This window comes from Lissotriton vulgaris, chromosome 8, assembly GCF_964263255.1.
Source record: "Lissotriton vulgaris chromosome 8, aLisVul1.2, whole genome shotgun sequence".
Classification (NCBI taxonomy): Eukaryota; Metazoa; Chordata; class Amphibia; order Caudata; family Salamandridae; genus Lissotriton; species Lissotriton vulgaris.
In genome coordinates, this window is record NC_141696.1 from 832,409,928 (window position 1) to 832,435,894 (window position 25,967).

Here is a 25,967-nt window from a genome sequence, read left to right on the forward strand (position 1 = left end):
GAATCCTGGGATAATGCCTCTATAACCCTTATCTTGAAGCCTGGCAAACCTCCCTCAGATTGTGGTTCATATCGGCCCATTTCCATCTTAAATGAAGAATATAAAATCTTTGCCACAATTTTGGCCAATCGGCTGGGCCGGGTAGCGCCTGATATTATACATCCTAATCAAAAAAGTTTTATAAAAGGGAGACAGCTGTGTGAGCTCACCTATGAACTACTAGGCTCCATAGATATAGCTATAAAAGAGGCTGCGTCCTTGTCTGTCCTCACGTTGGATGCTACCAAGGCCTTCGACAGGGTGAATTGGCTATACCTGTCGGAGGCCTTGAGGAAGTTCAACGTTGGAGATAGATTCCGTAGAGCGATAAACCTGCTATATCGTAGCCCGTCTGCTTCACTTCTGATAAACGGGGGCCTAACGGAGCCATTCAGGGTTACGAGAGGAACCAGACAGGGCTGTCCCCTATCTCCCCTCCTTTTCGATGTATACATCGAACCCTTTGCCCAAACCTTAAGAGACAACACACTTATTAAACCCTTTATCTTCGGTGGCTGGGATAAAAAGGTGGCACTTTATGCGGACGATATTATGATTTTCACTACAAACTATGATGAAGCATATCCAGAGATAATCGGTCTGGCTGTCAAATTCGGTAAAGTCTCAAGGTATGAGATTAATGCCTCAAAGACGGAGTCAATGTCCTGGAATATTAATACAACAGGCAACAACGTAACATCTAAAACTCAACTACGTTACCTGGGGATAAACATAGTCAAAGATATCAACTTAATTGCTTCATCAAACTTTACTAAAATTGCAGCAGAGTGCCGAAAGCTTATGAGAGACTGGTCACATCTTCCTCTCACCTTTATAGGCAAGGTTAACCTGGTTAAGATGAGTATTTTGCCGAAGATTTCTTTTCTTTTCAATTCAATTCCACTGTTTTTTGACTCTAAGTTAATTTCAAAACTACAGAGCACGATTAACAGCTTTATTTGGAATAGCAAGAGCTCTAGAATCTCTTGGAAAAAAATCAGACGTCGTAGGGAGAAGGGAGGGCTGGCTGGACCAGACCTTCAAGTCTACGCATGGGCGTTCCAGCTTTCGCAGACACGGATGCTGCTCAAAACTCCTACATCGACAGGGATGGGCTGTTTGTTCACTGCACTACTGGACTGTGAAAGAGTAGGCCAAACTGGTTTTTTGTTTAAATTTGGAGACCCCAAATTCTTTAAAAAAATAAAACTGAAAGTATTACAAGGGATTGCATCTACTTGGTACAAAGTGAGGCAAGCGACCAAAGTGGGCTACTACTCAGGGAAGGCTCCTATATGGAATTTACCTGTTCCCCCTCCATGGACAATGGATGCACTTACTAATCCACTAAGAGTAGCTGGCATCAATATTTGGGAAGATTTGTTTATGGATGGGTCTTTGCTTCCATGGGACTACTTAATCAACAAAGTTGGACCAAGTCTGTCGAGATTTAAATACATTCAAATCTCTAGCTGGTCACAATCATATAAAGAGCAGCCAGCACGGATTAGTAGTCTACCTATAGGTGGTAATAGTGATTTGGTGACTTGCCTATTAGATAGCCCGGTGGCAAAGAAAGAAATATCACGCTGGTATAATAGAATTATGGATGAAATGGATACCAACTTTCATTTGCCGACATCATTATGGGCTGAATCAATGCCAGGCATCGATGTAGAAGAGCTTTGGACCACCTCCTGTGCAGTACTCTGGGACCTAGTGAAACCTGCGTGGCTTCGCAGGAACCACCTTTTTACAATACATAGGGCATACTATTCCCCACAGAGGCTGACAAAGTTCTCTTTAACGGGCCCGGTCTTATGCCCAAGATGCGGGTCCATCGCAGCATCAGACATTCACATGTTTTACGAATGTCCAAATCTGTCCGCTTTTTGGGAAGCTATAGGTAATAAGTTATCCGAGTCCTTGGGCGAACACATCTCCATAGACCTTGTTCTTGTAATCTTTGGCCTAAGAAGTAAAGTCCGCAATGCCGCAACCAATTTGCTATTTTATGCCATCTTGGCGGCACGTAGGGAGATATGCAGACATTGGAAAGATGCCCAACCACCAACAGTGTACGAATGGCGAGCATCACTTTTCCAGATTTCTAAACTCGACCTCGCCAGGGCAGGAAATCCCAGTAGGAGAGCCTTTTGGACTATGCTAGGGTAGCAATGATAAGCCTGGGGTTTTTTTTTGTTGTTTTTTTTCTCCCCAGGTCCTATGATTAATGCACGCATTGTCTACCCTTCTTCCCTTGACCAAGTGTCATGGCGTTATGGGGGCTTCGGTATCTCGGGCCTATCTACTAAAATACAGCCCAAAGCAAGACCTTGTGTGCCTTGTGTGAATTGTGCTATTGGGAATTGTTTTTCCGCCCACCCTAATAAAATCTCCCGCCAGCTACACGCTGAGATAGCACAGAACACAACCTCACTTTCTTTATTGCTCTGTGGCAGTTTTTGGTTTTGATAGATTGGAGCCATGCACGCAAATGAGGATAAATAAAAAAAATAAAAAAAACAAACAAAAAAGACTATATAACTTTTAATTTAACACCTTGCCTGCTGCCTTGATTCCTCCCGGTGCTGGACATCCCTTAACTGGGTGTGGTCATGACGGAACCATTCCTTCATCAGCACAGCTCAACCGTGACTGATGATGGAATGGTTCCGTCACCAGCATCGAAGGGGTTAAAGAATTGTATGAAAACACATTTTTGTAGCACTGTATGCTGCTCCTCTCCAATTTCAAAGCACTGTAAATAACGGAGGTGACCATTAACAAATTTATCAACTTTGAAAAGATGTAAGGCTGAGTCTGCCCTGCAGTCATGTGCATTTGTAAGCTGCAGATCACTGTGAATGACAGAAGGAAGCATGACTCTCTGACCATTCTTTATGGCATCATGATATTATCACTATACAAAATCTCACAGTTTTCTCATTTCCCCTATCAGTACATAAAATCCCCGGAATTCGCCAAACATTTCTTCTCAGGTGCAATACTGAAACCAATGACAACACATATTGTAATTACCACATGCTATCAGTGCATAAAAGCACAGTTAGTCAAAGCAGAAACACAAACTCACACATGCACAATTACAAACACAGGCATACGCATTTGCAAACACAGACTTACACACTCCCCCGACCAGGTACAGAAACATACAATTCCATGCTTGCTGAGCCCCCGCGGTATGTCTTACACACACATGAAATAAAAAAAGGTAGCTAACTGAATGCAAAGAAGCCTCAGAAGTGACCCTGGAAATGTGGGTTGGTCATTCTGTCAGGGACTGTCCAGGACTATGTGGGGAACACAGTCAGGGACTTGGACAAGGACTGGGAACTGGGTAGAAGACGTACACAAAAGGGAGGAGTACAGTGCTGCCCAGGATCATACAGGGAGTCAGAGGAGAAAGAGGGATCCAAAGGGGAAGCCTGTACAAGTGAACAAGATGGGTAAGACTCAAAAAGGAAGGGCACTCAAAAGGAAATTTAGCATTCAGCCTAACTATTTAGTATGAACAAATAGGACTGGATGCGCTTTTCAGACCTGACACAAAAGAAGTAGGGATCTCTCTATTTGGATACATAAGTTGCAAAATATTCACGATGTGCGTCTACTTAGAACAAACTCTTTACTGTTGCACATAAATGAGTATCACAGCCTTAAAGAATAAAATAAACATCAATCTGTCATAAAGCAACTCCAGCAGTCTCAACATGACGTCAGTTTTTGTATGAAAATTGTGAGCAGATAATATATCCACTCTTGTACTGAATTTTGAGATCTATAAAGTTTCAATATATTTAACACAAAATTACATACCCTTAAATAGTCAAAATACCACCCACCAGGCATAGAAATGTACATCAGTGGATTAATCAAAAGTAGAAATGTCACAAAGCTAGATTCAGAAAATGTGACAGGTGGACCCATGGTCGCTAGACTCACCTGCAGTTTACCAGCTGTATAGTGGTCGTTCAAAGTACAAACATCCGCCGTTCTGTAGGGAAGAGCAAGGCATACCATGCAACAGAGCATTCTCTGCTTGGTGGTAATTAATATTTTGCAGAATTTCATAGTTGTGCTGCTTACACACTGGAAATGCATGTGTGTGTGTGTGTTAGTGTTTCCTTTCTCATCCAGCTGACTGAAATTGCTCTGGATTGAAAAAAGATTCTCAAGTTTAGCAGTGATGCAACTCCTTGGCGCATTGTCTCGCCTCACTCTGCACCTACTACTAACTTTCAGAGTCATTATTTTTCCCAGAGAGGCAGGAAGGAGGACACTGCCGTGTATGTGACCCCGCGACAGATAGCCCCTATCCTGCTCACTCACTTCCACATTCAAGTACGAGCAGTGCTGCAGCCTCTCAAACCACTGAACCAGGCACTGGGCTAATGCTCACAGAAAAAAGTTACCCTGATTAAAGAGAAAGAAAAGATCAAAGTCAAAATTCAAAAAATTCTTTAATCGGATTTAGGCAAATCCATAAAAGCAGTACATTTGTAAAAATTAAGTTAAAAATTAAAATACAATTCGAGGCCAGCATACTACAGAAAGTGCATACAAATACAAGTACAAAGATATATAGTCCATATAAATCCAATGATTAAAGTGCGATATGCATGGGCAACTGTAATACAAGTGAGTCAAGGACATTCCATGGTTTTACGTGTATAAGAGATGACTCTCAAAAAAGTGCTTACACGAAATATCAATTCATCATTCTCTAATTTTAGGAGCATTAAATAGGATTGATTCAAGGAGAGTGGTCTAAGTTTTTTAAAATATGGGGCTAAAAACCATTTAATATACTTCATATAAAATTTGCAATTAAAAAAGAAATGTAGGTCATTTTGCCTGCTAACTCCATCACATGGGCAGGACATGTTTCCTGTATTCATCATACTGTAGCCCAAAGGAAAACAGAGTAAAAATTTTACAGTCCCTGCTCTCAAGCGAAATAATAATGATCTTTCCCAGCTAGTCATTGGTAATGTCAAGTACAATGGAATTTGTTGTGGGAATAGATCATTGTTTACATTATTTACATAGGACTCAACGGTTGGTTTTCGCATTTCTTCTTCCAACCTCTGTTTTCTATAAAGGGTATATAGACCAAATTGTACTTCCTTTTTGTCCGTGTTCTTAATCTTAGAAGGATCATCAAAAAGGTGTCCTTTGCCTACACTGATCAAACTTCCCTGCGTTGCTCTGAGCCATGGGATACTCATCCCTTTATCACAGCCCAAGCTCTCCCTTAAAATGTCCTGAGTTAGGGCAGCAGAGTCATTAGCCCAGATAGCCAGCCAGAATAGAGCAGGCCTTGCTGCAATAAAATCGGTTATGTACGGCAGATTTAATTCAGCATGGCCGATGTACCCAGATGAAGAGATTGGGGCTCCCAGTAGTTTCCGGCACAATCGATTTTCTTCTGTTTGTAGACTGGGAGTTTTAACTATCCCCCAAACCTCAGCACCATAGGTTTCTACCGGGGCACACTGCAATCTATATATTTTTAAAATCGCTTTAGTTGCTCCAGTCCTCTTTGGCAGTGGGGGAGTAAGGATTGAATTTATGGCTTTTGAGAACTTGCCCGTGGCGTGGGCCAAATGCCAACTCCACAGGCCTTTCGCAGCAAAAACCATACCTAAATAGGGGAATGTTTTTGTTGAGTACAACTTGTCTTTCACTTCTGTAATAAGGTTGAGTCGTCTAGACCCCGACCCACAGGACATGATAAAAGATTTTTTTAAATTTACTTTAAGATCAAGATTCCCCATATAGTGGGCAAAGTTCTTAACTAGGGCGCGTAGGGCGTTGGGTGTTAGTCCCATGAGCACCGCATCATCGGCGTACAATAGCGAGGGTAACAGCCCCCCTCTAATTTTAGGGACATCAGTAGTCACACTCTTCAGGGAATCGCTCAGGCCATTGATGTAAATATTGAACAGCAGGGGTGCTAAAACGCACCCCTGCCTCACCCCTCTTTCAACCTTGATTGCCCTAGAGATTGCACCCTCCATGCCAATCCGTACCTGCGCTTTTGTGTCTATATGTAAATAGGCCAAGAAATGTACTAAGGGCTCATCAAGACCATAGGCCAGAAGGATCGACCATAGTTTGGACCTATTTACTAGGTCAAATGCGGACGATAAGTCCATAAATGCCAAGTAAATTGGTGATGCCCTAGCGATGTTATATTTGCTGATTATAAGATTTAGATTCAGGCATTGTTCAATGGTCCCAACTTTACTTCTAAAACCCATCTGACAGCGGTCCAACACCCCCATTTCCTCAGCCAAGTCATTCATTCTATTGTATAGAACCCGACCCAGGATTTTCAAGGTGTTATCCAGGAGCGAGATAGACCTATAATTCGCGGGGTCGGATCTTTCGCCCTTTTTGTAGATAGGCACTATTATGCTTGTAGACCAGGTATTTGGAATTTGCACCAACGGGAGACTATTAAAAACATTTACAAGAATTGGTCCCCAGAGTTCCGGCTTGTGTTTAATTATGTCTGTTGGGAAGCCATCAGGCCCAGGAGCCTTATTTCCAAGGCTCTGGTTAATAGCTATGGTGACCTCTCCCAAGGTAATTTCTAATGGTCGAAGTTCGCCGGGGCTGTAATCTTCTGTGGCAGTGCCCGGGTTTGCGTATATTTTAGAAAAATGCTGTTCCCACTGATGGCTTGAGATGGTGCAACTTATAGGGGATAACTGATTGCCCATATTCCGCATCTTTCTTACTGCGGGCCAGAAAGTAACACCATTCCCCACGGCAGCGGAGACGATTAGCTCCTCCCAGTGCTCAGCCAATATAGCAGGCTTCCTCGCCCCCGTAACTGTTTTATAATTTTGTCTGGCAGCCCTTACCTCTATTTGGCATCTCGGCTTGGAGCTTAATGCTTTACGGAGTGCCTTGTTTGCTGCTGAACAGTGACTATCGAACCACCTTGGCTCATAATTAATCCTTTTATTGGGAGCACTTAGAAGGGTCTTTATAATATTGCAGAGATTGGCAAAGTCTTTAACTATCCTCTGATGATTCCCTTCAGAGAGAGAGCAGGAATCAACTATGGGTTTATGATTGCTTGTGATTACATTAACAATACGCCCACTATCCACCCCCTTCCATTTCAGCCTTGAATTATTGGATGGGGGTGTGATATCCCTGGCTCCAGGGGTACAAGCAAAAACATTGGGGGATCCTAATCTGATATTCGCCTCCAATGCATTGTGGTCCCCAAAGGCAGTTTCTAAGACTCTAGCCAGAGTGACCCTGTCTATTAATTCTGCTGACATAAAAATATAGTCCACCGTACTGGAGAAATCTCTACATCTGAAGGTCGGGATATAAGTGGTTACATTGCTTTTACCTACGTCCATTATATCCATTAGAGTATGTTCATTAATAAAGCCTTCTAATTCCCTACCCCGTTTAGTAGCCCAATCCATTAATGTGTTGTCCTCTTTAGAATTAGGAAACTTCGCATTAAAATCCCCCGCTAAAATAATCCTATTGCTCGCTCCATTATTAGATAATTCCGCTATTTTTGATAGATTTCCAAATAATTCTATGTAATTCCTATTCGGAATAGAATGAAAGTCATTATTATAGAAATTAATCACGTAATAAGGAAACCTACCTGTAAACTCAATTATCTGGATGTTTGCACTTTTAGAAGGTATTAATTTAATAGTTCCCCCTATGGTTATCCTGAACCCGATCAATAGACCTCCGATCGGGCGACCAAAGACAGGCTTTTGAGCATTAATACTATAACAATGAAAACCCTCTATATCTATGGGGGAAGTTGCCCACGTTTCTTGTAACAGTATTATATCTTTGTCGGATAGAATGTTAAGCCAGTCCAAATCCGACACCCGCTGTTGAAGTCCTGCAACCTTCCAACTAAGTATCCTAAGTTCATTGCTAGGTCGCCTTTTTAGGTGTTGTTTCCCAGGGTTCATATGCTTATCCGGGACTTTTTGGGGACTACGAGAGTCTTGAAGCCCAAAAACCCCGACCTCCTTAGTGCTACTGCCTACAGACTCACCCCTTATCAATGCCATCCTTTGGCTAATGGGCCCTAAAACTGCACTGAGAACCTCCTCGTCACTGGGGCTTTGAGTCCTTGTCACCTTTCTCTCACTACCCCATTTATCTCCCTCCAGTGTAGTGTTTTGTAACCCAGTCGGTGGTGGGAGTCAATAACCATCTCTAGGCTGCTAAATCTGTTGAAGGTTGGAATTCCCCAGTGGACATCCCTGCCTGTTACACTTCTTTGGGGGTTTCTCCCCCATTCTCCCCAATTGCTCCCTGGGTTCCTCTGCCCAACCCTACACCAACCTCCATCAGAGCCATGGTCATAATAATCTGGCCTAATATGACTCCTGGGGGGGTAGAAAAAGGAGAGGTGCCTGGTCTCAATCCCTTCATTATACCCCTCACTTCTCCAGGAGCAGATGTAATCAACCGTGCGTGGGTCTTCGAAATTAATAATCACACAGTCGCCTTGTGTTTTCTTTCTCTCATAACCCACCCACGGTACTCTCCGAACTGTTAAGATTTTACTTGAGCAAAGTGGGGGTAGGGGCCTGTTATTATTTAGACAATGTTGGACCTTATTTAATAGGGACCAGGTGGGTTCATCCAAGTTATCTGATGTCTCTGGGACCCCCGTCATCACAACTACAAAGGGACCTGAGCCTGGGGGCAAGTTAGCAGCGAATCTCTCCTTATTTCCTTTGTTCCCATCCTTATTAGAACTCACAACCTGCGACTTTGGTGTGTTCCCTTGCGATTTTGTATTTGTAGTGGGAAGAGTTGGTTTATTTGCCACATCCTTGGTTACCAGTGGTGCCTTGGGTTTAGTGATTGAGGCTACCACTGTTTTCTTTACAGGTTGGCCCGTTGATTGAAGGGTACAAGATTTTGCTGCCACTACCGTCGGTACTGCTTTGGTAGGGGGTCTTCTGACTAGGGTGCTCAGTTCAATTAATTGTTTTTCTATATTCCCCAGTCTTACGTCTATAGTTGCCAAATGGGCGCTTATAAGGTCCTCAACTTTCATTATTAATTGGCTATTTGATACACAATCTTTACATGTTATCCCTAGAGTGGGCAAGTCCCCTGTGTGCTCCGGGCCTGTATTTGCTTTCTTATTGCCTTTTTTGAGGTGTTAAGTGGACCTTTCCCCTGCTTTCTCTGTGGCAGAGGGTTCCCCTTTGGTATAGATGTACTTGAGCCCTTAGGCTGTTTCTGTATTGCTCCCTCCTTTAGTCCTCTCAGCGCTCTAGGACTTAACTCATCCAGTGTATGAGTAATAACTGGGTCTGTTTCTGAGGTAGAGTTGACCGCCACCAAGTCCGAATCCACAATCAGGATCGGATCTGTAGCTAAGTCCAGTATGGTATCCGTCATACAAATGAAAGGTGTCTCTGACTCCGAAATAGAGTTGGCAACCTGAACCGCGCTCAGAGTTGGAATCGAGTCTGTTACCAGATCCAGTTCTGTATTGAAATCTTCAACCAAATCTAAGTTTGGGGACTCTTCCAAACTTAGCTGCGAATCAGAGAAGGACTGTGTTGCTGACAGATCGACTGTATTAGGCATGCTATGAATTTCCCCTCTAACTCCAGGCATAGCACCAATGTCAGTGTCCCGATTTGGGGTTTTAGCTGTAGCAATGAGTCCCAGTGATGAGCGTTTTGCCTGTGCCAGGTCTAAAGATACTCTACGTTCCAGAAGGGAAATACCATGATCTATGGCCTCATTCGCCCTTGTGATAAAGTCATCAATTGGGCCTGTGATCATAGCTCCACCCGCCGCAGTCTTACTTCGGCTGCCCCTCGTAGACATAATGGCCAATATCCAAGGCGTTCACCCACAAATAATAGGTTGCACGTTGCGAGTACTTATCTTTTAGGTTCCTGTTGTTAGTGCCAGGGATGAAAGGGGGGTGGCCCAGCCCAGTCTGGAACAGTCTTGAATGGGTTTAAACGGGCCCACCCTTTGCCCGGGCTTAGCCCCGGGCGCTCCTGCGCGCTCCCGAGCCGCGGGCGCTGACGATTAATTTATGTGCCTCCTGGCGCGCGTTGGCAGTGACTGCGCCGCAAGGGAGCTTGGGAGTTGTAGAATCCCAGCTCCCCTCTGTCCTCCCCACACAGCGGCCTTGCAGCAATAGAAATGCAGCGGCGATGGAGAAGGACTGGGCGGTGGCAGCGCAACTGCTGGTGGTTTCCGCCTCCTCCCTGGTGCACACGGGTCAGCTCCTCTCACGGAAGGTCGGCACTCTGGACTTCACAGAGCGCTGGTAGGTCTCCCCGCTCCCCCGGCGCTGACGATTAATTTATGCGCCTCCTGGCGCGCGTTGGCAGTGACTGCGCCGCAAGGGAGCTTGGGAGTTGTAGTATCCCAGCTCCCCTCGGTCCTCCCCACACAGCGGCCGTGCAGCAGTGGAAAGGCAGCGGCGGCGGAGAAGGACCGGGCGGTGGCAGCGCAACTGCTGGTGGTTTCCGCCTCCTCCCTGGTGCACACGGGTCAGCTCCTTTCACGGAAGGTCGGCACTCGGGACTTCACAGAGCGCTGGTAGGTTTCCCCCGAAAAGATCAACAAACCTGAGCCAAGTATTTTAGGGGGGACAGACATAAATATAGGCTGGCTGTGTCCCGCTCAGCCCACCCGTGGCAACAAGCCTGGGTATCAAAGGGTTTTACATGAGCACGTCTTGCTTTACAGACAGACACAGTCATTTTGTTAAGATTAAGTGATTTGCTAAGAATCACAGGATTTTGAGTGCCCAAATTTGAGGTTGACGCTCTAGCCATTAAGCCACATTCTCCATGATAGCCGTTCCTATCAATATTAAGAGTTACCCGCAGGGTTGATGGACAACTCTAGATTTGCCAAAATGAGGCCCTTTGGAATTGCAGGGCTAATATTCTCTACCTTCTCAATGGAGTAATCTCTGTTGGAGCCCAAATTTAGAGTTTGGCCGAGAGAATATTCCATCACAAATGAGGCAGGATGGCAGGGTACCTTGTCCACTAAAATGACTATTTAGCATTGGACTGACCGATATTGTTACAACGGCAATGGTCCCACTGGTTGCACTATTGGAAATCTTACTAAGATGGCCTGATGGAGAAGAATTAATTGGAATAAGGACATTTTACTGCCTGTGCCACATAAAACAGATGGTCTGATGAATTTTTTGTCCATAACTGCCAAGAAAAACCTGGTGTTGCCAGAAAGAAAAAGATAAAGGGGGTCCCCACACTCTGGAAGAAAACTCTGAGGGTGTGGGGTTATTAGTTGTTTGCTTTGAGAGTTTGTTTTTAAAAAACAACGAATGTTTGGTTGACGATACCTGAAAGATATCAACCATGTTCCAAACTTGCATTGCCTACAGAGGTTCAACAGTGATAGCACTTCCTCAGAAGGTACAGTGATTACTTCTAGCTTGACGATGATCTCTAAATATGACAGGCAGATCCGGCAAGGCTAGGGGACATAATGTTCTCTGCCAATCTGATGGATGGTGGGCTGCTTGGAAAAGTCAAAATCAGGCCCAACTTCCTATTGTAGAATTCTTGACTGGGTGAAGGCATGAAATATATATGGCTTATGATTGATTTTCCCTGGGCATGAAATTAGTATTTTCCTATTGTGAGCTTTTCCTGCTAAAACAATTTGCTTTAGTGTGATCTCTGTCAATGGGTATCTGACTTTGAGTGGACATCATTGGATGCAGCCTGCAGGCCTTGCCCCATTGGAGGATTTCACCTTCCAAAGAGTATACTAAGTCAAAAGCCATATACCAAGATGGCCGACGGAGCAGGAGCCTGCTAAGAGCTCCCAGTGCTTGGGATCCCACTTGTTGGATTTATCCCTGTCAGCACCCACCGCTCCGTGAAACCGATTACATGAGAGTAACAGGAGTGTAACCAGCATATTTTTATTTATTTCTGTTCTTTCTACCTCGAACGGCGGAGGGCTGGAGCCAGCTACTAGCCACTCGTCTCTCAGTCCGGATCGCCTGGAGAAAACACCACCCTCAGCGGACTGTCTCGAGCCTACGGAGGGTCGGCGGAGGTTCTGAAGTTCACCCCCTCCCCCCCTGCAGCGGACTGTGGAGCCTACACGGAGGACCAACGGAGGTTCCGAAGCTCACCCCCTCCCCCCTGCACCGGACTAAGGAGCCAGCATCGGACTGAGGAGCCAGCATCGGATTGTGGAGCCTGCATCGGATTGGGGATATTGTGAAGGGCTCCTGCTCCCATTGAGTCTCCTGCCTGAGGAGGGCCAGGGGGCGATCTGAAGCTCCCCCCCTCCCCCCCCCCTGCACCGGAGTGTGGATACCCTGCAGGGCTCTTGCTCCCGACAAGCCTCGATCCTATGGAGGCTCGGCGGTCGGCTTGAAGTTCACCCCCTCCACCGGACTGTGGATACCTGAAGGGCTCCTGCCTCTGAAGCCGACACTTCACCCTAGCCCCACCGGCTGCCGGATGCGGGACGACAACGCCATCCTCGTCCTGGCCCCACCGGCTGCCTGCCGCAAACCTCTCGCCTTTCACAGTGTAACAGTGGAACGCATACAATCGAGGCGCAGAACTCAGCCTCTAATGACCTCGCTAGGAGTATTTGCAGCAGGTGTCTCGCGGCGCGGTAAACCCGCTGCTGAAGGCGACTACCGGTGCTGAAGCTCACCCCCTCCCCCTCCCTTGCACCGGAGTGTGGTGTCACTATATGCAGAGTGGTCGTCCCGCTCTGCACAACGAAAAGTACAGTGGACATCGGCACTGATGTCCTGGTCCTCACCTCGCAGCCCCTCGCTGCCCCCTACTTCCACCCAGCTGCCCGCTGCTGCATCGAGGAGTCTGGCACTCGGGGCTGCAGTGACATTATACGCAGAGCGGTTGTCCCGCTCTGCACAAAGAAAAGGACACCGGACCCCTCCCCCACTTTCGACCTGAAGCAGGAACCCCTTCCTGAAGGCAACAGAGGACACAGATAGCAGCACCGGGACACGACAACGCAAAACCCACCCCCCCCCCCCCCCGCCCCCCTCCCGCCCTCCGCCAGCAGAGGAATCCTAACGGTCTGGAGGGCTGAGAGGGGCCTGGGACGCAGGTTGCTAGCAAACACAGGGGTATCACATTCTCGAGCAGCGGACCCGCGAGAGCTAAGCACAGTTCAACAAACAAAAAAGAATAACTTTTTTATAGGAGTGAATGAAGTGACACATCTATGAAGCGGAAGGGATCATCATCATCATGGTCTAAAGCATTGCTCCTGTATAACTCTACGGGCAAAATTAACAGGCACACAGAAACTTAAGGTATTTACTTCTCCCACCCGCCTGCTCTCTTTTTAAAAACTAACTCCTTTGTTCAAAATGGCTAGAGCCATAAAACTGTAGCAATAAATCCCCCACCTACCTCTGTTGTCCACGAGGCCCCTCAGCTTAACTCCCCCACACAGAGATAAGAATTCCTCCCAGCTAGCCTTGAGCTCTGCCTGCTTAAACAGAAAGTGTAATCCCATCCCCTGTGCTCAAAGTAATAGCAGCAGACAGAGGACTAATATCTCTATCTCCCCTTGCCTGCATGGTTGGGAAGGGAAGCTGCTCTCCCCTGCTATCGAAGCAACAGCAACAAACAGAGGACTACTGTCTCGATCTGAACTACCTGGCGGCCATTTTAGACTAGTCTCTATTGGACTTTAGTATTTTAGACTAGTGTGAAAGAATGTCTGCCTGGGGCTAGTCAGTAACTGGACTATTAACTAATTCACTATATAAACTGACACTAAGACCTCACCACTTTAGACTAAGCCCAACTACTGTACTCTGACACACACCTATCCGTGTCTTGCAACCGACTGTTTGCAGGTGTACTCTGATGTTTATTTCTATATTCTTATATTTTATCTATAGATTTATATTTTATCAGAACTATTCCTCCAATTGTACTCTGCACTACTCTACACAATTCTGCAACCTGCACCCATTTCTCACTTTTATCTCCTGTAACTCACCGACTGCTACCCCATATAGTGTAGGTTTATATTTTATCAAAACTACTCCTTCAAGTATACTCTGCACTACTTTGCACAATGCTGCAACCTGCACCCACTTATCACTTTTCTCTCATGTAATTTACTGACTGCTAACTCATAAGTACCTGCCTATTTTTGCAGTCTTCTACCTCTACTTGTATCTTGTACATTGCTATTTACAATTAGTTTGTGTATTTAAACACTCGTGTGATTAAGTGCCTACATTTAGTGCAACATTATACCTCTATTTGTATTGTGTACATTTTCGTTTTTGTAAACTTGCACATTTCTCACTTTTCTTCACTGTCAATGTACCGAGCACTACCTCAAATTGTTCTGGCGAATAACTAGTATTAATATTGTTCGATATGCACCGTTTGACACCATTTATATTTTTATATTTTTGTATATTTCGTTACATTGTGTAAGCTGTACTGTCTGCTACCTCATATTTCTTCATTCATTAGTGTACACTGTGTAAGCTACACCCATTCACACTGTTTATTTTTGGCTGGCACAGATTGCTACTTCTTTATCTTGATTATTTTGACTATCTTGTTACTCACTAGTGGCATTTGTGTACCACGTAATTTACTGTCGGCATAGTGCTTTACTCAGATTGCTACCCCTATATGTTAGCTATTTTTGTTACTCACTAAGGTCACTTGTGTACCATGTAACCTACTGTCTGCACTGTTCTTTGCGCACGTGTCGCACTATCATCTACCCTCCCACACCCACCTTTACCGCCACACTCACCTACACATATACCGCCATCCCAGCATGGAGCCCATCGGCAAGCACACATATAAAATCAACTACCCATCCGCACTCACCAAAAAAGCAGCTAAACGCTTTAAACACAACTTCCTGAGGTCTCACCCTGAAATCCCCTTTGTCGACACCTACTTCTCACCAGTCAATGGATCCCTTAACATCGATATCATCTTCCACACCTCTCGCAGAGCTCAATGGAGAAAAATGTTCCTCACACTACTCACTGTCTCCACCACCAGGAAATCCGCTCACTGCTTAACTCTCTCCATCACACCTTCCCAACTCTTCCTAGGCAGAACCACTATTACTATCTACAATAACGGGATTGTCCTAATTCAATCCACAGACAGGAACCTGGAACTACTAGACAACCTGTTCCCCACTTTCAAAGAGAACCTCTCCAACCATCGGACCTCCACACACATCCCCTCCAGTATTATCACCCTAGACCTCACAGCCCCCACCGACAACTCTTCCTACCTAGCTCAGCACCAGAACGACATACACCTCACCTCCTCCCCCAACACAACAGTCACTCACCCACCTGCTGCAACCACCCCACACTCCGCAATCACAGACATAAATAACCTCCCATCACACACCAGCCGACCCCACACTCCCACCCCGGTGACACCCACTCATAATACTCCCACCCATCCTCTCCCCTCTGACACCATAGACCCCGCCCACAACCCCTCTAACCTAGTTCAGCACCAGATCAACACACATACCGACAAATCCCACACCCTGTCCACCCCCTCTCTCAGCCCCCACTTCCACACGCTAACTAACCATACAGAGCACACCACATCTACTATCTTAACTCCCCCGCCCCACGACAGCACCATCTCCAACCTCAACTCCCCCCCCACTCTCAGCCCTCACTTCCCTTCAGGCTCCCCCATCACCACCATCATACACTCCACTTCCACCCCGCTCTCTCCGCCTGCCATGAATCCCCGCCTCCACGCCTACAACCTCCTCCATACTTCATCCACTCCCATCGCCCCCTTACCCTCTCTCCCTAACACCAACCCGCACGACGACAACATGGAGCCCTGCATGAACACTAACCCTCCCCCCCACCCGCACGCTAAGTCCCAGGTCAGCCACTCAACCATGACTTCCACCCCCAGCACTAATACTCACCCCACGCTAGACAAGATTATGTCCTTCCTCCTACAACTCAAAGAAGAAATTCACACCATCAAGGAAGACATGCACACCATCAAAGAGCTGCTCACCACGCCCCCTAGACTCGCCTCACTCACCACCACCCCCCCTCTCAACCTGCTCCCCTCCCGTCCCGACGACGCTCCTAAGCCATGTCCCTCGCACCGGACCGCGACCCATGCCCACAATCGCAACAAGCACAACCGCAGCACACACTGGACCGCGATCCCCGCCCACAATAGCAACAACCGCCCCCTTCGTACATGCAACCCTCTATTGGACCTCGACACTCTCTCCCTCCTCCGCTCCTACGACGAAGCTCCCCTAAACCTCACAACTGCCTCGCACCTCCCCATCCCCACAATACCCTCAAACCCCCGCAGATCCTCCACTCTTAACAACAGAGTATCCGTCCCAAATAACCTTAGAAAAGTCCCCCTCTCTCTAGTACCCTCTTCCTCTCCAGACACACCCCGTCTCAAATGCACTCTCCTAAACTGCAGATCGGCTTCTAAACACTCCGCCGCCATCGCTGATCTCATCCTAAGATTGGACCTTGACCTAATCATCCTGACTGAAACCTGGTTAACCGAATCCTCTACACCTATAATGGATATTCTGGTCCCCCCTAACTACCACATCATTAGGCTTGACAGGTCTGGCAAGATAGGTGGCGGAATCGCATGCATATACAGGAACAGCCTTTCTGTTCTGACAGTTTCCGTGCCGTCCCCACCCTCTCCAACTTCCTACGAATACATCTGCCTCGATATCATCAGTGATGGCAAACCGATATGCTCTCTCCATGGCATTTACCACCCTCCCAGAGACCACCTCATATTCGCCCAGCAAATGATGGACCTGATTTCAACCAACGCAGGACGACAGCTCACCCAAATATACCTGGGCGACTTCAACCTCCATTGGAACGATCTTAACGATGCGGTGGTAAATAGTCTTAAAAGCTTCCTCAGCGCCCTGGACCTCACACAATTATGCAACAGCCCGACCCACGAGAAAGGCTCTATCCTCGACCTTATCATCGCCAAAGAGGGCGCTACTCAACTTGAGGCTATTCAACCCTGTGACTGGTCAGACCATCATATTGTTACATTTCACATCAATGAAAAAGTCAAACTCAATTCTGTTCAACCCACCAGACCTAAAGTCTGGAAAAGAGACCTGAGAAGACTCAACCCATTATCCTTACCCCCGAACAGTCGCGACCTCCTACTCCCCCCTACTGGCGTTACAGATGTCCAATCCCTGACTGACCACTATCTTAGCGCAGTGACCTCAATAATTAATGAGGCTGCTCCCATGCAGCTAAAAAGAGTCTCCGCTAAAATCTCCAACCCATGGTACGACGGGAATCTCAATGAAGATAGACGAGCCATGAGATTGGCAGAGCGCACCTGGAGGACAGCTCCCTCTGCACTACACCTGAAAACACTGAAGAAAAAGAGAAACGCCTACTTCAGGAAAATAAAGCGCTCAAAAGCAAACTTCTTCAGCCTCCAGCTCGACCAAGCAAAAAATCGCCCTAGAAAACTGTTTGAGTTAATCAGAACACAAGCCAAGGAACAACCCCAACCTCTCAGTACCTTGCACGAAGCACCCTCCTGTGAAGACTTCGCCACTTTCTTTACCCAAAAAACTGAAAACATAAAGAATGATCTCCGCGCTGACGCAAGACTCCACAGCACACTCAACTGCATAACACCCACCGAACCTAAAAACGATGCAACATGGTCAACCTTTGAAACCTACTCCGAAGAAGAAATAGGCAAACTGCTCAACACCTTGAAACCTTCCAATCACCTCTCGGATCCCCTCCCTGCTAACGCTGTCAAAGATTTCATCCCACTGCTCCTTCCTCTCTGGACTAAAATCATCAACAGCTCGCTCCAAGAAGGAACCATCCCTGACTCCCTCAAAGTTGGACAAGTCACACCTTTGCTAAAGAAACCTACTGCAGACGCATCCGACCTAAACAACTACCGTCCCATTACCAATATTCCCACTCTCGCCAAATTATTGGAAAAATGCGCTCAACTACAACTGACTAAACATATCGACCTGTTTGATCTCCTCAACCCGCATCAATCAGGCTTCCGAGCAGGACACAGCACTGAAACAGCTATGACTCACATAATTGACGACGCCCTTCAAATCCTAGACCAAGGTGATACCTGCCTCCTCAGCCTGCTTGATCTCTCTTCGGCATTCGACACTGTCAAACATGAGAAGTTACTCGATCTCTTGAGCACAAGAATGGGTCTTTCTGGGACTGTTCTCAAGTGGTTCACCTCCTTTTTACACAACAGGTCGCAGAAATTCAAGAGTAACAACCTGATGTCCTCTCCAATACCTGTGTCGTTAGGCTTCCCCCAAGGATCTTCCCTATCACCAACCCTGTTCAACCTAGTTATGAAACCTCTCACCACCTTGCTCCAAGCATCCAATGTACTTTTTCACATGTACGCAGATGACACCCAACTATATCTCAAATTACAATCCCCCAACGACATTTTACTACTGAACTCTACGATCAGAAGCACCCAATCCTGGCTTGCTGATAATCATCTCAAACTCAATGCTCTGAAAACAGAATTCCTGCTGATCACACCTCCCGCGAAGATCCCCATCACGCAAACCTGGCTTAAACAGTTAACTGCACTCAATGTCCAACCCATCATAGTGGACTCAGCGAAATCTTTAGGCATAACCCTCGACTCCAACCTTAACATGCAGCATCATATCAGCAAGGCTACTAAGGGAGCGAACTTCCAAATCAATACACTGAGGAAACTTAAACCCTTCCTACCAGCCAAAGACTTCCAAACTGCAGTACAAGCTCTAGTAATCCCGCGAATTGAATACGGCAGCACCGCCCTTTGCGGTCTCCCGTTAACCAGCACTGCACCCCTAAGAGCCTCTCTAAACGCTGCAGCCAGACTCATCACTGGATCAAAAAAACACTCGCACATCACCCCTGATCTGAAAACACTGGACTGGCTGCCTTTTGAAGCCAGAATACATTTGAAAATCGCCTGCATGACACACAAGGCTCTACACCTGAGCTCTCCCGGATACCTCACTCAGAAGCTGTCAATCTCTGGTGGCTCTAGAAAAACTAGAGGCACAGACAATCTTCTGCTAAAACCTCGAAGATTCCGGAAGGTAAAAACCTATAAACGCTCTTTCTCAGGAATGGCACCCAGGATCTGGAACTCACTCCCTCCTGAAACCAGGCTCATCTCCTCCTTCACACTTTTTAAGAAAGAAGTAAAAGCTATCTTTATGGCCAAATACACTTGACCTATTAGCGTGGATTTGGAAAGACCCTGCTCCGACCTGTATTACTTTGTTCGAACTCTATGACTATGTATTTCACCTGAATTATTGTTGCTACTAACTATCTACGCACACATTTAAATCGCTGTTCGAACTCTATGACTATGTATCTCACCTGTATTATTGATGCTACTGACTATCTATGCACACATTTAACTGTTATATTTGTATTATTGATGTGCTGTAGTACTTATGTGTAACCCCACTCTCTTGCTGGCATTCCCAGCCGTGTAAAGCGCTCTGATATCTGCAAAGATCCTGTTCGCGCTATATAAAACTTTCAAAATAAATAAATAAATAAATAAAACATTGACCAGGATTTCCTGCTGGGTGTATCCGACCTCCGTGTCTTCACAGCTTACAGTGGTTCCACTCAACTGTGAACTGTGGCATCTTAGCACTTTAGCTTTTCTTGGTGCTTTTCACCCTGAAACTTGGAAAATATCCTATCTCTGGTTTCTCTGGTTCGATTTTAATGCTTTTGTGTCAATATCCATATTCGAGTGTTTAGGATTTTTAGAAATAGGTGTGTTTTTTTTTATTGTGTTGTGTTTTGAATTTTTAACCCTTAACACTTTTCAACAATGCTTTTTCTTTACACACTTTTCCTAAATCGAGCCTGTTTTCTCTGTGTTATAGCTACCAAGGATTGAGCCCATGTTAACATAATTTAAACTGTTGTTGTCACAAAACCTCATCTATGTTGTATAATTTCATTTTAAGAGCTGCTTTGGCCTTTTTTAATTCAACCAGTGGCAGACTAAGTTGAATATGTAGATTTCTAATCATGATATTTTGATTTTGGTGTCATATCCTTTATGCTTCAATACGGAGGTAATTAATTTGCTGCCGACATTTAGAAGACGGAACAGTGTTTCAAACAGGCTTAATTCTTCACCAAGCTTTGTGACTGGTAATTGTCACACAGAAACACACTCTGAGAAATTAGCCCTTTATTATGAATCTGATACATTTCTAGCAGCAGTAAATTGTAGTAGTAGTATTATTGATATAATTGCCTTTAGTATTTTTATTTGTTTTTTCCTTTTATCGTTTAACACGTTCAATTGTTCTTTTTATTCTTTGTCTCATTACTCTTGGTAGTTGTAATCTAAGTCATCGAAGAATTGGTAATGTCAGGAGTTAATAATAATTAGGGCTCCAGGTTTTATGGTATTTATTTTAGTAATATTGCCATCTGTATTTATTCATATTTATTTTTGGGACATTTTATTGGTATTTATCCATATTTATTTTATGTTGTGAGAATAAATAGAGTCGTAGAATGGCATATTTTCACATTTATTTAACTGATAACTTTGATGCCTGTCTCGTTTTGGTAAATTAACCTCCCAAATATAACAAAACACTATACCGACAGGTAAAAATGAGCATTTATATACAAATATATGCTAACATATGTCTGTATTTAAGGAAATCGTATCCTGTTTTTAAATCCTAATGGTGCATATCTGCTTAGCAGTTAGTCTGGAATTTCATGAAGGACAACAACGAAAGTCACTTACAAGAAGTAAAATGTTCTGTATTTTTCCGAACTTAAAAATAAATACAGACAGGAAATAAACAGTTTTTTGTCTATATTTATCTGAAACAATCTGTGAAAACGGAAAACTGGAAGCCTTAATAAGAATGCTTATATCAGTAATATTGTTTAGTAGTGGTAGTAGTGCTATACTAGCAGTGGTAGGTGTCTTTTTTCTTTCCGCTGACACAACTTCTCACTCGGCTTTGGCTCTCTTTTTCTACATCAATAAAAGTCAATTTTCAATTCAGTCCAGAGACAGTGTGCTAATATTTGCTTTTCTGCTGCATTTGCAGGAGTTATAGACATCAGAAAGTTAAAAGGCTCTCACCAGAGGAAGAAGAATCAATGAGAGACCTACTCACCCACAATCTCTATCAAATCCGGCAAAGGGTATGTTAAGTAATAATGACTGCTGTGTGTATTGCTTGTCAGTGTGTTTGTCTTTCATGCTGCACGCTGCTCGTCTCCATATCTGCACTACAAATGGAAACCACGCTGTATTTGCTTGTCCTTCTCAGCACCGTAGCAACAGGAAATGTTTGCAAGTGACTAACATTGATTTGTTCTAGATCGCCGTATGTATTTGTTAAACCATTCTGATTAACAAGATCATCCTTCACGCCTTTATTTCTCTTGTAACTCAAATTGAAATCCTTCGAAACCCTTGTTTAACAGAACGTTTTTTTCTGAAATAATTTTCTCCGAATTTTTTTTACCTGCTGCTGGGAAAGGAAAAATCAGCACCTCACAAAAATACATTTGCATTTATCTTCAAGCTAGACAAATTAGATATATACATTGTTTACTATTTTTTCCCTAGTTCTTTAAAAATGTTATTGCGTAAATGTATGTATTGTGGATCAGATCTTAAGGTCTCGGATCTCTTTACACATCTTAGTTATAGTTACATTGAAGAGAAATCAAGAAATTCGACCGACTTTACCAAACAGACGGTACAGGAATAGTACTAAACATTATCAAGTACTGAAAAAAGGCAATGCATTCATACAGCAATGAACTGAGACGGTAAATCCATTTTTTTGAAAAATGTGAAGGTATTTAAGAACAAAGTAGATCACAATCCAATGCCCAGTGTATGAAGTAATGCCTGGGACTGTATATATCTTCCAGGGTGCTACTGTATCAGGCGTGATTAAGTTACTTATTTTTACAACATACGGACCTTTTTCATTGACATGTTTATAAGTTCTTCTCTATATTTGTTCAGAGTCCTTGCCATAGGGACAAACCTATTTTATGTTGAAGAACACTTTGATTCGGATTTTGTAACTGCAAATTAGGTTTTTGCTATGTAACAATCACATTATAGGAGTCAGTAAACATTTACCTTTCCTAAATTGGGACTGCAACCCCTCAATGATTCGCTATTTGAAAAGGATGTGTTGTAGGCATTCCCCCTAAATACCAAATCGATATGATACATATCTATATTTTTTCCAACTGAAATCCTGCCGCAAAGCATTGAAAAATGACTGACTCCCGGGTTGGGATGGTAAGCCATTTATAAAAGGAAAGAGGCCGACTTGTGATCGCTGCCTCTTTTCGTGAAGGAATAAAAAATGCTTTGGAGAGGAGGAAACACTGAAAAAACTTTTTAAGAAAGAAAACATTTCTAAATAAAGCCCTATTTCCTTTATTTGAAAGGGACAGCATTTAAAATAAATATAATATTTAAAGATGATCACAGACACGGGTGGAGTTTAACCTTGGTAGGCCACCATCCTGTGATGACCACCAATCAGAGTGAGTCCCAATTTGTGACCTACCTCATTACTATTCATGAGATAAGACAAATGAAGACCCACTATAAATCAGAATGTTACAAACAGAGCAATTAGTACAAAGTTTGGTTTCAAAAATACTTTAATGGTTTGACAATTTCTGACCATAAACTGTGGCTAGTGAACTTTCCCAACAAAGAGCTGTGGAGAAATTCTGAATTAAGGTTGGCTGTGGTGAAAGCCTGTTTAAGGGTCTTTTGTTTCAAGGTTTTTAGACTGAAAGACCACTTTGTCTGATGCCCGTCTCGATTTGGAAGACCAATTAGGAGTGTGTTTCTGTAATAAACTGTATTGAGGATCGAAACCTTAACAAGTAAAGGACCTTCTTTGTGATGAATTGTTTCAGTTTTCCTAACATCCATAGTTGATGTTGGCCTCTTTCCCAATGTTCTTGATATGATCATCCAGATGTAGTGCTCATTTAGAGTATGCAGGGATAGGGCATTCTACAAAAAAGTATTTAGTGCCCCATTAATATCAATGCACTCCTTAACATGACAGACTGGAAATCTGCCACTTTTGTCAGATGCCCTATATCCACCCAAACTCTAAAGAAGGCGTGAGATTCCTAGAGGAGTGAGGGATGTTAGATAGAGTTCATTCATTGTGTTGTTCTCAAAATGTGAAATCAGCAAATATGCTGTCTTGTCAGAGTTGAGACTGAGTTTGTCTTTAGAAATTCGGCATTTGATTGAATTCAGAAATGTTTGAAAAAGATACAATTTCACAAAATTAAATTTTAAGGTATCTCCAACATACGGGTAGCAGTCAGTACTAAGGTTATTTTCATGCATAAGTAGAGCAGCAACGGAATGAGCATGAACACTTGTAGTATGCCAGTCTGGAGTAGTTAGAGGACCATGACTTATCCATATGATTTTCCATTTTCCTGCTTGAGAGATCACACAAACATTTTAACTCTGCTTCCTAACACCCAGTCTATTTTGCCGGGCACCAATGAGAACATTATGGGTAATGGTGAGATCTACGTTCTCAGAGTGATCCAATAGGTCAAAGAGACAGATCTTTGCAGTCTCAGAAACAGAAAACATTATCAACTATCTGCAAGGATGCTGTTTCTGTGCTATGGTTTGGCCTGACACCACAATGGAGGTGACCTTTCATGGCATTGTATGCTAGTTTGTTTTTCTTTTTTTGTTAGCATCACTGTTTTTTTGTAATTTGCCTAGGTATGGACAGACTTGTGTTAGTTCTGTAATTGGGTATGCGGGGCGCTACCAGTTTTTTTTCAAAAGTGGCTTATCTTGTCTGGTGTTTATGGAGACAGGAACTGTACCCTTCACAAGAATTGCAACAACTATGAAAAGCCAGGATGTGTTCAGCTTCAGACCATTATTTGTGTGGTAAAGAAATGGGGGCATATCATCAAGGGCAGTACCGCCTCTTTAGCTGCACATTTTGCCGCTAAAGCAGCAATAATTTTAACGCACTATCAGCATGGACACGTTAGCGCGTGTTTCCATGCCTTTTCTACATTTCCCTGAATGCCCAGCTTTGCATCTCTAATGAGATGCAAAGTGGGCGTTCCTCCCCAAAATAACGTGAGAAATGTCGCTAACCGACATTTCTCCAATCAACTAGCTGCCCGCTAACTTGCACAGCGATAAGAAAAGTAGCGCTAACCGCGCTTATTGCTACTTTTCTTAGGCCTGCTTTCAGTCTGACTAAGCCATTATATTGAAAGGAAGGTGGATATTATGGCTAAGTCTGTCCTGCCCTATCATTAAGCTATTGCCTCAGCATGTGTGATTATCTCTGAATTTCCCACGATAATCGCACATTTAGCAAATATCGCTTGGATTTTTATCGCTTTGGAGATAAGCGTCGCTGATAGCGCGCTATCTCAGCGATAAAATCCAGTGACGATAATTATCGCCGGCTGTTGCTGATATGCCCCACGGTTTTTTATTGATGCTCAAGATTTAGGATTGGTGACTGCCTTATAGAGAGACCTTGTAGGGTGATGAGTTCAAATTTTGGTCATCTAGCTTTATATTTATGCTGAATTTTTACCGTTAGAGATGGTAATTTAATTTATTTGTCTTGACAGCCTGTTTGCTGTATTTGTTTCAGAGTGAATTTTGCACATTTCAGAGCAGCTGCTAGAATTTGATGCTTTTTCTTTAGGTTGTTCCTAATCTTATATGAGCAGATTCAAGAGTTTTTTTTGTCTAGTTTTGGCCTGGTTAGTGTTGGAACCAAACAAATTGGTCTTTAGTTTGTGAATGTTTCTGTGCACCCTTCCATCTCACAGTCTGCGTGCAAAGACAATGTTTGGGGTGTTTATGCCTTTTCTTTTCATTGCATATGCCTTTTATTCTCTGGCTTTTTGACTTCTTAGAATATTATTTTGATGTGCCCTTAATGTGTTTTCTTTATTATTAAGAGGGGTAAAGGAAGAAACAGCTGAGGATAATGTCTTATGCTACTTGGTTACCAAAGCCCATGCATCAACTGATATACTTGATGGGATACTGTTTGGAAAGATCTCGGAGCCCAGTTATCTCCTTTGTCTAAATTTATTGGGGTGTGGGCAACAAATGCTTTGGCAGTCAGGCTTAAAGTGCTGCGGGAGATGGTATTCCATTAACTGAAGCAGTGGGTTGGGGAAGTTGGACAATTGGCCATAGTGGACCCTCTTCCTCACTTCCTTTAGTGGAATAAAGAGAGAGGCCATGGTGCTGTGTGTGACCAGGTATGAGATCCTGTATCTCGCAGCAAAATGGCAGCAGTGGCCTGAGAGTGCACAAGGAGGTTTTATGGGAGGGCCATGACTAGGGCTCTGACCCTCTGAACCACTTCCTGCTTTACCTATCAACTCCATAGGGCATGGAGAGTAGAGACTGCCACCTGGCAATGGACAGATCTTGATGGAAGAGATTGTGGTCTTGTGCAACCTAGTGGTGGCGCCCTAGATAAGTATGGATGTGTTAGCTGCATTGCCACTGAATGCTTTGTGGTCCTGGTTTGTTTGATCCCCTCCTCCCGTACATGCAATCAATATAAGGAGCTATGTTTAAGAGTCTGTGATATATGATATAGGAGAACTGCATGTATCAGTTGGAAGATGTACTCATCCCCATTTACCACATGCAGGAGAACTGTAGAAATGTCTCTCTTGGAGGCCCAGCTATTTCCCGAGCTTGGTGAAAGAGACCAAGACTGAA

At 44.2% G+C, this 25,967-nt stretch overlaps 1 protein-coding gene across 1 annotated transcript in view; it reads left to right on the plus strand.

Moving 5' to 3' along the window:
• The window catches only part of SLC9A4 (solute carrier family 9 member A4), a 669,359-nt gene that overhangs the window by 526,354 nt on the left and 117,038 nt on the right, over window positions 1-25,967 (plus strand). The window contains exon 9 of the mRNA XM_086934738.1: window positions 21,271-21,367. Coding sequence (XP_086790864.1) covers window positions 21,271-21,367 — 97 coding nt within the window. The remainder of the gene's footprint in view (window positions 1-21,270; window positions 21,368-25,967) is intronic.